A 13,760-nucleotide genomic window follows, 5' to 3' on the forward strand; every position below is an offset into this window, starting at 1 on the left:
ACTTCATATACAGCCAGAGATATGAAAAATTGTGCTCTATATGTGTAATAAGAATTATAATGCATTCCATTGTCATATATAAATAAAAAAATAATTAAAAATAAATGAAATAGATAATTTTCTTTACAGATGGTTGGGAAAAGAACTGTAATTCTAAACATTAGCTATAAATAGTATCCAGCTTTTGCTTCTGCTGCAGATGTCTGAGAGAGGTGCAAATGGAGACCCACCCAGCTCCCAGCTCTTGGTCAGAAGGTTTAACTGCTGAGTTGCTAAGTAGTGGCTGGAACTTTGGGAGCAGGACACAGTTCAATTCCTGGAATGGAGTTTTCAGAATGCACAATGCTAACCAGCCAAGTACAGAACCACCTCCCTGAGCATGGGACCTGGAGGGAGGGGCTTGACCTCACACTCAGATCTCAGATGTGTGCACAGCTTGGTGCCAGTTTCTATCAGGAACCTCAGCACTGCATTTCTGGAGAAAAAGACCAAAGTACCTTTCTAAACCGGCATCTTTGGAGGATATATTTCGTGATCTGGAACAGTCTCCTGACTCTTGTCTTTCCCTACAGACCTTTGCAGAGCCTGAATGAGAAGACAGCTTTCAGGTGAGAACAAAGGAGAATTGATGATCTGAGACCCCTCATCTCCTTTTATCTCCTTATTGAGGCAGGATGAACAAAATACACCTGTGGGATGTGGATAAGAATTTCTGGGCTCATTTGGGTTGAGGATTTTTCCAGGGGTAAAAGAAATTCTTTATTGGAACATACACTTTCAGATAACTGCTATTTAAAGGGTAGTATGTTAGATCAGAAGTTCTTGACTGGATGAAGCCAGGTCTGAGTCTGTATTAATGAATAAATATGAAGAGATTTGGGAGCTTGCTATCAGTGGGTGGGAGCCAGAGACTGTAATGGCACCTGAAAGGAGCATGCTGGCTCAGGTGACATTTATTTGCCACAAAGTTTATATATGTCATGCAAGCATTTGTGTCTTCATACAGTTTTCCCCAAAGTATTTTTGCTCATTGGCATTGTTTTCTTTGGATGAGTTCCAAGCACTGGAGTGACCGAGTCAAAGGTTCCAAGTGCCTCCTATAGGACTTTGCTCATTGCTGCTCTGGCAAACCAGCAGAGGACAGCTCCACTGGGTCCCCTTTGTAGGGTCTCAGAGGAGAAGCCTTTTTGTCTTTCTTTTATTTTTGTTTCTAATATTAAAAAAGACACGCTTTATTTAGGGAATAATGCTAGTATTAATTAAAATAAACTGATACATATTGAGTCACCTCAAGCCAGTCACTTTACTCTACACTAAGACATCATCCCATTTACTATGTGCCATTTTACATGGATTTAATCTCATTCCATCCTTTCTGATTTGATTCAAATCCGCAGCAAGTAGTTATACAGAAGATATGTTACTCTGTAGAGTGTATTTGGATGCACTGTGGATTGACTGTGGCTTCTGCTGAAGACAGATGGAGATGCTCACCCCCCTGATTTGATCATTATACACCATGCTTGTATATCAGCTGTGTACACTGTATCACATTGATTCATGAAATTCAAATAATAATTAATAAAAAGTGTATTAATAATTGTAATTATTGAACATCTATTGTGTTCCAGATGTAGTTCCAAGCTCCTTATGTATATTGAATTATTTAATTGCCTCACCTGCTCTGTGAAATAAATTCTAGAGTCATGACCATTTATTTATAGATGAATAAATCAAGAAGCCAGTGAAGAGTAAAGCAACTTTCAGTATCATACAGCTTCTAAATGGCAGAGTCAGGCTTATCACTGGTGGATGGTAAATCTCAAAGGATGCTCAAGTGTGCTTAGAGAATAGATCTGTTAATCTCAGTGCATTCTTAATTGTTGGAATTGAGGTGGTATAAAAATGAAAACAAATGTTCATAAATACTTTTAAAAGCTTGGAAGGTCATAGTAATTCTGAAAGTGGCATCTATACTTTCTACCAGCCCTATTCTTTCTTGGAGTTAGTGAATAGGCACCATCGGAACAGCAGGAAAGTAGCTCACGACATTAACTAGAACTGCCTGTTGTGTCCGGGTCTTCCAGCTCTTCTCATTCCTTGATGTTTCTCAATCTTTTCTTTAGTCTAAAGTTCCTGCCAAGATGTTTCCTTTGCAAAGTCCACAGATGCTGCAGATGCTAGAGAAGTCCTTAAGGAAGAGCCTCCCTGAGTCCTTAAAGGTGAGGGCAGAACATTGTCGGGGTTGGGGGGACATAAGACCATCTACAGCCTAAGAATGAGGTGGGGGAAAAAGGGGCCTTCACTGAGCACCTGTGATGTGCCAGCCACTTGCTCTGTGGCCACTGATTTAGTTCCCATCACCCTGAAGCAAGGCAGGTCTATTAAATCCATGGAGCTGAAGAGGAAATGAGACTCAGGCATATGTCTTGACGGAGACCACACCAATAGTGAGTGGCGATGCTGTGACGTGAATCTCGTATGATCTTTGCTATGTGATGACTCAAAGTCATTCCTGTGTGCTCTTGCAAGAATTGTGTTATATAACACTGGAAGTTTTCCAGAGTTGCAAAGTTGACTGAAATGAACACATTAATGTTTAATTTGTTTTCCTAAAAATCATGTGTCTGGTAAGACATCAACCCCATGATTCTTCTTTAATGTTAATAAGAAATCAATTCCTGTTTTGTCAAATACCTGATGATTATATGCAGTGAGCAAGAAAAATGAATCAGTGATCTTGCACACAGAAGTTTTTCCGCAGTAACATATATTGCCAAGGGACTGGAATATTACCAAGGTTAAAGAGTGCCTTTATATTATGATAAGGATGTTAATTCACCACATAGAGAGGAAAATGAGTGAAATCTATACACCTACTAACAGAGACTCTAGATCATGAGATAATCACTGATAGATATGTAAGAAAATACAGATAAACCTACCACTGTTCTCTCAGTAAATTACAAAACAGGTTTGAAACCGTAAGTATATTGAATACATGAGTAATACTGAACTAATTGACACTGAAAGAATATTATCTTCAACAACAGCAGGATACATATTCTGGTCAAGTGCTCATGGAATATTTACAAACATAGATCACCTTTTTAAACAATTAAAATCACATGAAGTATCTCCTGATATAATAATGGAATAATTACAATAATAAAATTTAAAAAGTGAATATTTCTGGAAATTCTTCAGTTTTCTTCAAAGGAATCAAACACACCTCTAACAAAACCATGCTTCAAAGTCACAAAGAAAATTAGAGTGTAATAACTGAATGAAAATGAAAATGCAAGATATAACAATTTGTGAGATGAAACTAAAGCATGGACAAGTGGGAAATACGTAGCATTACCCACTTAAACAAAAAAAAGTCATCCTCTCATCTCCACGGTTCAAGTTTCTACCTTAGAAATTTGAAACAACTAGGTGGAAATTAACCCCTTAGAATGCAGAATGAAGGAAATTGAAAAAATTCAGAAATTAATGATTGTGAATGGAGGAGAAAAACAGGAAAAAAAATTAGTACATCCAAAATCTTGTTCTTAGGAAAGTTCTGTATTGTTGATAATATTAAGATCAAACTGACCATGAAATAGAGAAGACATAGTTATCAATGTCAGGAAGGAAATAGGGGGCATTAAATAGGGGACCACAAATCGAATAGTTATAATCATGATAAAGACATACTATTATGAACATTGTACTCAGATGTTTTGCAATTTATTCTGTAAAAAGCATCAATCACCAACCAAAATTGCTCCATATCTATAAATGAGAACATTATAACAAGAAATCTCCTCATCCAGTGGCTTCACTGGCAAACTCTTCCACACACACAAGGAAGAAATAATGCCAATTCTACACAAATTCCTTCAGGATAAAGCAGAGTAGGGAGAACACCTCTGAGTTCATTTTATGAGTCAAATTACCCTGATAACAAAAGTGGAAATAGGTATTATAAGAAAATCACAGACTACATCCATCATTAACACAGATGCATAAATTCTCAACAAAATACTACTAAGTCAAGTACAGCAGTGTTAAAAAAATAATATTGTAACCCAAAGGAATTTATCTTAAAAATTCAAGACTGGTTCAACATTCAAAAATCAGTCAATGAAGTCAGGTGTGTTCACGCATGCCTGTTATACAGTAGACTCAGGAGGCCGAGGTGGGCAGAGGGCAAGTTGGAAACCTGCCTTGCCAACTTAATAAGACCTTGTCTCAAAAAAGGACTGGGGATGTAACTCAGTGGTAAAGCGCCTCTAGGTTTCATCCCTAGTACCATTAAAAAAAGAATCCACCCATCAATCAATGTAGGCTACTATATCAACATATCAATAGACTAAGGAAGAAAAACCATATGATCTTTTTTTGTAAAGGTACAAAAAAGGTGTTTGATAATATGCAATGTACAAAAAAAGGTGTTTGATAATATGTAATATGTAATAATTCTCAGTGAACTAGGAATAAAAGGGAATTCTTTCAGCATGATAAAAAGCATATGGGCAAAAGTCACCACTGATATCCTACTAAGTAGTCAAGACTGAGTATTTCCCTTAAGGTGTTAGCAAGGCACAAATATCCACCCTCATTCTTCTGTTCAGTGTGACACTATTGTCCTTGCCAATAAAATAGTTTATTCACAGAGGTCATGATTGGCTAATGTGTAAAATATCAAGAAATATGCAAAACAATCTTCTAGCTATAAGTCAGTTCAGCAGTTTAACAGAATTCAAGGTCAACAAAATAACAGATATCAGTTATATATTCTAGCAATGAACAATTGGAATTAAAAATAATTATAATTTATAATAGCATATACACTAATATTTAATATATGTGTATATATATATAACTATATATATATATACATAACTATATATATATATATATAACAATGTACACACACCAAACCCCTAAGAACTAAGAGAACTGAGTATAGACCCTTGTTAGCTACATTTTATTTTGTTAATGACTCACATATCTGGAATCTTCTGGGTAAAATAAGGATGATGTGTTTAGTTAGTTACATACTGATCTTCCTGATGGGAAACCTGGTAGGAACAATATAATGTTCTTTGTTACCTTTTCCTGGTGCTCTGATACCCTGTATAGGCATTACTTATGGACTATGTCACAGGAGCTTTGGGTAACCCGAAGTCACTGATCTGAGGGAGGTACTATAGAGCAGCTGACAAGAGGGCAAGGTCCAGAGTCAGACTCCTTTGATCCAGTAAATTCACTATTTGCTGGGCAACATTGCAAAAGTTAAACAGCTCTAAGTCTCTGTGTTCCATGTAAAATAAGTAAAACCAGAAAGTCAATGTTTTTGGCAGATATTTCCACTACACATCCACTAAAATCTCTGGTAAAAGAAAGACTAATATTGTGGCCTATTTCCTAAATGGTGGATACTGAATAGGTTTATCTAACTTGCCAACTCTAAGTTATTCAATTTGGGGGTTGCTATAAGGAAAGAAAGGAGAAGTAATTGCCCTTATATCTGTAATTTGTAGTGTATATGAACATCAGTCATTCCAAATTCCAATGTTAAAAAAAGAGAACCTCTTTATTTCCCCCCCAAACTATATCTAACTTCTATATTGAGCTTCTACTGTTGACAGGGAATTTCATAATCTGGTATGAACTGAGAACATATAAACATTTTAAGGGAAGGGCAGGGAATCTCAGGATTAGGTTTGGTCCTTGGATATTGAAAGGTTCATCATTCCATGGTCTTTGATCTTGGTGACTTTCCATCTCACCTTCTGAGGTACCATGTCCCAGCTGTACTTAAGTCTTGAGGACCTCTCTTCTGTAACTGCCCCAAGAGCCATGAACTTCTTCCAGTTTGGGGATGTCTTTCTCAATTTCTTTATTGTTCCTATTGAGGGCACTGATGCTTGAATAGATGAGTCTAGAGAAGGTTAGACCGATTGTGCAATGTGTGATGTTCCTGGACATTATTAATCACCAAAGCTCACGATTTGAGCACCATGCTTTCACAGGATTAAATAGATAGAAGCCCAGTTAACCTCTCTTTAAGTGGCATGTGACCTTTGACATAGAAATTTCCTCATTGGAAATTTGTAACAATAGGCATATTTTCAAAGACTTAAGCAAAAATCTTCCTCGAAGAACTAACCTAAATTGTCAGAGAAAACTGAAATGACCAGCAATAAGAGATAGGAAAATTGAATTACGGTCCTTCCGTGTAATAAACATGTACTCATGAAACATGATCATGGAGATTTCTGCATATTGACATGGAAGTACATACACTATACAAAGTGTATGTGGGGAAAATATATGTTAAATTAATATATTTTAAGTGATTTCATCGCATAAAATTATAAACATATTTAAATGTATGGATGAAAATAGAAAAAATGTAAGGATAAGTTCTATAATGTATGAGTGATTGTTAATTTATTTTATCTGTATATTTGACTATATGTACATATATACACACATTGAAGTATAATATTCTCAGCATTTCATACAAAAACATATTTGGTTCTTATTGGAAACAAAACACAACCTGAAGACTGAAGTCCATGCTCTGTTAGTTACAAACACTGATTCCTAGGAATAAGGCTTGTTGTGGTTAAACAAGGCACTTGGCTGTTCCTTTGTAATGTGCTGACTCTCGCTTTGTTGAAACGTTGTAGGTCTATGGAACTGTCTTCCACATAAACCAGGGGAACCCATTCAAGCTAAAGGCCTTGGTGGACAAATGGCCAGATTTTAACACAGTAGTTGTGCGCCCTCAGGAGCAGGTAAGTTGTCTGGGGTGGAAAGAAAATGACTCTGTGTTTGTATTTGCTGTGTGTGTGACATGAACTGGAAGGAAGTATGGTGGACCCCAGGAAACAGTCTTGTCCTCAAGGAGCTCACAGCCTGGAGAAAACAGAAAAGCAGAAGAATTGCAACATGGTGTGAAAATGTGCAAGAGCACACAAGAGCACTTATGTTGTAGGGAGTTGTTTTTGTGTTAAAATTATACTTTAGATGACAGAAGTAGCACTGAGTGAAATTTGATTAAAACCAGTGATTTCAGAGGTAGTAAGGAGAGGGTCAAAAAGACTTCCAGGAAGTGTGGGGATTTGACTCATAGCACTTGCTTAGTATGTGCAAGGCCCTGGGTTTAATCCTCAGTCCTGGGAGGTGGGGAGGCTTCCAGGTAGCTATTTTACCAAAACTGGATTTTGATGTTTAATAGGTTTTAAGAAGCTGACAAGAGCTGGTGGGGAGCACATTCTAATCTGATGAAAATATGTGAGGTTAAATATGAAGAATGATATGGGAATATAAGTTTACAATATCTATACATGGGTATTAAATCATCAATACCAGATCTTTCAAAATCACTCCAAATGATGAACATACTTCAAATGCAAATATATTTTATGCACATTAAGATGGATTAGGTTTTACTACACTGAGATTTCATCTCACACCAGTGAGAATGGCAGTCATCAGGAATGCAAACAATAAAAATGCTGGAGATGATGTGGAGGAAAAGGAATGTTTTACACTGTTGGTGAAACTGTAAGTTAGTACAACCTCTATGGAAATAAGTGTGGAGGCTCCTCAAAAGACTAGGCATAGAACCACCATATGACCAGCTGTACCACTCCTTGGCATTTATCCTGAAGAACTAAAGTCATGTTACTGCAGTAATACATGCAGACCCATGTTTATAGCAGCACAACTAGGGATTTGTTCTCTGGTCCTTCCTTCACCTTCAGATAATCCCAATTCTCCTTTGCTAAATTTGAGAAGGTCTTTTTGGATAAATGTTATGTTTTCATTTTGTTAGGAAGGTAAACTGTTTATAACAATGGTGCTTTGTGATTTATATTTTTGGGAACAATGCGTGTTCATTTTGTATAGTTTTACAACATAGAGTTAAAAATTCTAATACAAGGTTACCTGTGCAATTTAAATACTATCGAATTCAAAATGTTTGTTCTGAGGCTGTTTAAAATAGAGTAAGATTTACTCTTGTAACTGAAACTTGCCTTTGACAATAATCACTTTTTGTCTTTCTCCTCGAAGAATGCTGCCGCAGTCTGGCTGGGCACAATTCAGGAGCCACTTGTCAAAAGAAACTAACTTTATTTTTAGAACTACACACGCCAAACAAAACAGCTCCTCAGGAAAAAACCCTCAGAGCCCAACTGCCACCATCAGCTTCCCACAAGACGCCTCTCCACCTCCCACAATCCTCCTGCTCTTGAGGCCAATTGGCTAGGTTGCGTGGGTGGAGCCAAAGAAGTCCCCGAATGAGCAGCTCCGTGGAGGATCCAATCAGCTAGATGTTGCTGGGGCCGCTGTGAGCCAATCATCAGCTGGCAGTCTGAAGGGCAGGGAAACAGCCCAGTGAACATCACCGCAGAGGAGCCAATCAGCTAGATGTTGCTGGGGCCGATGTGAGCCAATCATCAGCCAGCAGCTGGAAGTTTGCTGGCAGCTGGAAGTTTGCTGGGGCCCCTTTGGCTGTGGCTGTCAACAGAATGCAAAATTATAGAAAAAAATGTTTCTTGAACTAGGGCAGCTTTGGTTGGTTCAAATTGTAATGGAACATTTTTGGCTTAGCAGAAATTTTTAAACATGAATTTGAATAGAATCCTTGACTTGGTATCGTGATGTACATGATTGAGAAAAGTAGTGATAATATGTGCAAAAAATGTCTGTATTAAATTTATAATATAACAATAGAGGGGAATTTTAGACACAAATATTGAGATCTCTTGGTATAAGCAATCTGGTTTATTCCCTGTTGCCCAACCAAACAGGACATGACAGATGACCTTGATCACTACACCAACAGCTACCAAATCTATTCTAAGGAGCTCAAGAGCTGTCAAGACTCGCTTGTCTCATCAGATGTCATTAACTGGAAACAACATTTACAAATCCAAAGTAAGGGGGCTGGGGTGTGTGCTGGCTGCCAGACCCTCGTGTCTACCTCTGGGCCACTTTCCACCCTGAGAACATTCCCATATAGCCCGCCCTTCCTTCCCCCATGCCTAGTGTCCTCTGCTTGTAGTGACTGTCACCACCTCTGCAGGGGAGTAGAATTCACATATTGTGCACTATGTGGTTGTTACTAGTAACTCTGAGTAAGATAATTTCTTGTAAGCTGAAGATTCAAGATACATTTTGCAACATATTCAGCAGCCCTCAGGAGTTGGGTGTGAGAGCAGAGGTTGCCCTCTGGTCTTCCATTCCTGGAATAAGAATGAAGCTCCTAGTGCCATAGAGAAGTTTCCATGTCACCAAGGAGGACACCTGCTGTGCTTATAAACCTTCCCTCTAGAGTCAGACTCCAAAGGGTGCATCCTTGCTCTGCCTCCTGCTTTGTGATCTTTAAAGTGATGTAATGTACCTATTGCTCAGTTTCCTCATAAGTGAAAATGAAGAACCTAAAACCACAGGGTCGGTGTAAGGATTCAATGAATTAGAAGACAAATACCTGGGCATGTGCACAATCAACATAGGCTACTACAGGATGGGAGTTTAGCTCAGTGCTAGGGAATCTTTCTAGCATAAGCAGGGCCCTGGGTTCAATCTCCTGTACTGCAAAAGCTAGGTTACTATGAATTATATATCCCTCTCCTTTGATTTCAGAGTGACAGCCAGTATTTCTGGTGCTATTTTTGTATAAGAGAAAACCTGCTCCAGGGAGTGACTTGGCCATGTCATAGTGTTGGTGGCATTACCAGAAGCAAGAGTGACTCACTCTAAATCCTGCATGGTTCCTCTGGGCCCCTTCTTGTACCTTGCACGCAGACAGTTACTTCTCTCCTTCCTTCCTCCCTCCTAGGTTCACAGTCCAGCTTGGATGAGGTGATACAAAGTCTTGCTGCTGCTAACTCAGTCCAGGTCAAGAGAACACAGTGCATTCTGTACATGATGCCTCAGACAGCAAGGAAACTGGTGCCTTTCCTGGTGGATACGAAGAACTTACATCCTGAATCTGGGGAACCCAAGGCCATGTGAGTGTGATTAAAGATGCTCTCTCTGCACTGCTCTCTTGTCACTAGAGTATCTTCCAACCTCCCTTCCTGCTTTCGCTCTCACCTCCCAGAGTCCCTCTCCTGGATGATCACCTGCTTAAAAGCCACCATTTCTCACCTCACCTTGAACAAAATGCAGAGTCTTTATAGACCCCCACAAGACCTGCACCCTCACCTCCTAGAGGTCACCTTGACCCTGCTGCTCACTCAGCAGCTCTGGCCTTCCTTCTGCCACTCGACCTCATGCTCTTGCTCCTGCCTCTGCGTCACTGAACTTGCTCTTTGCCTGCCTCAAGCATCCTTCCTTCAGATCTCCATGTTTTTTTTTAATTTTTGCTTCTCAAACTCTCAAATTTTATTTCCTTTGACACTTTCTTATGAGCACCTCTTATAAAACTCTTGCCCCATGGTAATTCTTTAGGATAAAACCCAATGTTCATTTTCATTTTGGACTTGCTATTACCTGAAAGCAGCTTACTGGTGTATCTAGCTCCCTGTTTGTTGCCTCCTCATGGTATTTAGAACAGGGATCTTCTCTATATTGTTCACTGATGGATTCTCAATAGCCAGAATATCATATGGCACATACTGGATTCTTATTAAATATTTATTTAATGAATCCACTTTCAAGCAGAAAGTGTTTCCAGATAACGAGAAACTAAACACATTACATATGTTCTTCCATCCATTGCAAAGGTAACTGATGATGAGAATTTAATCTGCAGATCACCCATGCCATGGCTCTGTGTGTGTCTATATGCCTGGAAGAGCCTTATTCACATGGTAAAGTCTAGAAACTAGCAATGCGTTGGGTCCTTCTGTCTACCTCGCAACGTAGTTAGAGTAGGAGATGTTATTCCTACTTCCTGAGAGAGCGGTCTCCGATGTTCAAGTGGCTTGCTCACCACATGTTTGGGTGTAACTGAAGCTTGGATCTTCTAGATCTTCTAGCCTCACCAGGCTGTTTCCAGGATGTCTCCTGAAGCCTCTTTAAACCATTGTAGGAGTCTTCAGACTTCAGTATTCCCCAACAGGATCTGTCTGGACCTCATATTTTTGCCCCTCTCTGGACTTCAATTTTTCCATGCATTCAACATGGTGGCCAAGGACCCTGATGGCTAAGATTTCATGGCTCTGTCTTTACTTTTGCTAGCAGGTGCTTTGGGGCTCTCATTTATTTTCTTTTATCCACTTTTCTGATCTGTAAAATAGGGATGATATCATCCACTCCATCTTATGTGGAGAGTCACAGCAATGTTGAGGGGAATAATAGTAAATTTTTGTGGAATTTTTATTGTGTGTGGCACTATCATAGGTACTTGCCAGGCAATAGCTCTTATAATGTTTATTTTTGCATTTTTGACAGCATGTTATTAATATCTTCATTTTATGTTAGAAGAAATGAAGGCAGAGAGACATTGTTCCCTGCATGAGATTGCACAGCTAGTCAGATTACTAACCCAGTCTGGCTGCTGAGACTGTGCCTTCACTCTGCTCCTATATGACTCTCAATATAATTTTTGGGAAACAAATTTAATGCCTCACGGTGTGCAATAGTATGGACTGTTCTCTTCCCGCTTTTCTCAACAGTAACCAAGAGATGTTTAAACTCTCATCACTGGATGTGACCCACGCTGGCGTGGTGAATAAATTCTGGCATTTTGGTGGCAATGAAAGAAGCCAGAGATTCATTGAGCGCTGTCTCCAGACCTTTCCCAGCACCTGTCTTTTGGGACCTGAAGGGACGCCTGTGTCATGGGCCCTGATGGACCAGACGGGGGAGATGCGAATGGGAGGCACTGTGCCTGAGTACCGGGGCCAAGGCCTCATCTCCTATGTCACTCACGTCCAAGTCCAGGCTCTGGAGAAGCTTGGCTTCCCTGTGTATAACCATACGGACAGAGCCAACAAAATCATCCAGAAATTGAGTCACAATCTACATCATATCCCCATGCCCTGTGACTGGAACCAGTGGCACTGTGTGCCTCTGTGAAGCTGGCCCTGAACGCAAGTTAGCATTGGATGCCTGTGACGTGGCTGGAGGCGTGGATGAGTAGACAGGGAGAGAACAAATCATAACCAGCGCTACAGGAATGGCATCCTTGGGCTCTGGGGAAGCAGTGTGAATGGTTAACAAGACCACCGTGGTCCCTGCACTCAAATTACCCTACGGATCCAGCAGACCTGGCATGGCCAGACCTCTCTGTAGTGGTCCCTGGCCTCGTTCAATTTCCTACCCTTCTGGATTCCAGTGACACTTTTTCTGTTTACCTGTGTGATTCCCTACTGCTTCTCCTGGAACTCTGGCCTCACACATTGATTATTACCAATGGCAGATACCACTAGTTATGTCAAGATGTGGCTTTACCTGGTAGATGGTATTTTTCCCTCTCTTTTCCTAGGACCCCTCTATTTAGTGGTCAATTATGACCTGTCTTTGACATACATAGCTTTTAGTGATCCTTTCACTGATGCTGTCAGGTCTTTTTAATAACCGTGTTGCCATACTCCCTGTGCAAATAAATATATGGCGGTAAGTGGCTACTATACCTGAGAGACTTATTTTTTAAAATAAATTTAATTATTTGTATTTAACCTCCACAACTTGATTTTGTGGAATATATGTATACATATTGTGGAATATATGTATACATATATATATATGTATATGTATTATAGCAAGGAAAGAACAGATCCATCGTGTTACAAAGTTGACCACTCTTTGTTCTATGGCAAAATAGTTAAAATCTACTCATTGAGCATGATTCCAAATCTAGTACAATTTTATTACTCATGTTTAAAAAACATGCTGTCCTTAGGTTTTACGTTACATCTCTAGACTGTTCATACTACATATGTATTAGTTTCTATCCTTTGATTTATATCTCCTATTTCCCACCTCAGTTTTGTTCTCTATCTTTGCATATTTATCATCTTAAAGATTCCACATATGAGTGAGATCATACAATATTTTTTTCTGTGTCTTATTTTACTCAGCATCAAGTCTTCTAGGTTCAACTACATGTGGCAGGATCTTGTTCTTTTTTAGGGTTCGATAATATTCAGTTGCATATATGTACATATATGTGTATACAAATCTGTAGATACATCTCTCTCTACAGGGAGTGACATCTATCTATCATTTATCATCTCTCTATCTGTATCACTTATCCCATTTGTTCATCAGTGAACACTTAAGTTGTTTATATCTTGACCATTGCTTCAATGAATATGGGAATGCAGATGTCTTCATGAGATGGTGACCTCATTTCTTTTGGTCATATGCTTTGTTACCGAGTGCACAAGTGTCACGGACCACCATGCTTATTGAGTCAAATTGAAAGGGGTAAAAGGTCCTTTAATGAGCAAGCCAGGCAAGCAACTGGGAGCAGCCTAGTGACTCAAAGAACTCCCAGCGCTTGAATTTTGGAAGTACAGAGTTTATTAAGGCAAAACTCACAAAAAACCACAAGGATGTACTTCAGAAAGACCTTGTTGAGACATATTTTGATTCCATGAGAGAATGGCTTTAATGAGACACTTCAGAGTCATTTTGTTATACATCGGGGCCTTCATCAGGGCCACAGGAAAGTCCGAATGCACCGTCAACGTAGCTACAGCTTTACAGGATGCTGAAAAGAAAACATTTTAAGCAAGCGTAATATGGAGTCAGGTCAGAACAAAATGGCGTTACTTTGGTTCTTTTACATTTTAGATCCA

At 39.3% G+C, this 13,760-nt stretch overlaps 1 protein-coding gene across 1 annotated transcript; it reads left to right on the forward strand.

Moving 5' to 3' along the window:
• Positions 1–452: 452 nt before the first annotated feature.
• LOC144254387 (glycine N-phenylacetyltransferase-like) lies at positions 453–12,572 on the forward strand. Its single transcript, XM_077797523.1, has 6 exons — positions 453–608; positions 2,127–2,222; positions 6,687–6,794; positions 8,817–8,943; positions 9,848–10,019; positions 11,631–12,572. Exons 2-6 carry the CDS (start codon positions 2,145–2,147, stop codon positions 12,031–12,033), a joined length of 888 nt encoding a protein of 295 aa, XP_077653649.1. The 5' UTR covers positions 453–608; positions 2,127–2,144; the 3' UTR covers positions 12,034–12,572.
• Positions 12,573–13,760: the final 1,188 nt, after the last annotated feature.

The sequence above is a fragment of the Urocitellus parryii genome, chromosome 4 (genome assembly GCF_045843805.1).
Source record: "Urocitellus parryii isolate mUroPar1 chromosome 4, mUroPar1.hap1, whole genome shotgun sequence".
NCBI lineage: Eukaryota > Metazoa > Chordata > Mammalia > Rodentia > Sciuridae > Urocitellus > Urocitellus parryii.

Bases quoted from the DNA above. Each gene is read 5' to 3' on its own strand.
- LOC144254387 (XM_077797523.1), top strand. From the start codon at position 2,145: ATGTTTCCTTTGCAAAGTCCACAGATGCTGCAGATGCTAGAGAAGTCC. The intron at 6,795-8,816 runs GTAAGTTGTCTG...CCAACCAAACAG, and splicing joins TTGTGCGCCCTCAGGAGCAG to GACATGACAGATGACCTTGA. The intron at 10,020-11,630 runs GTGAGTGTGATT...TTTTCTCAACAG, and splicing joins TCTGGGGAACCCAAGGCCAT to TAACCAAGAGATGTTTAAAC.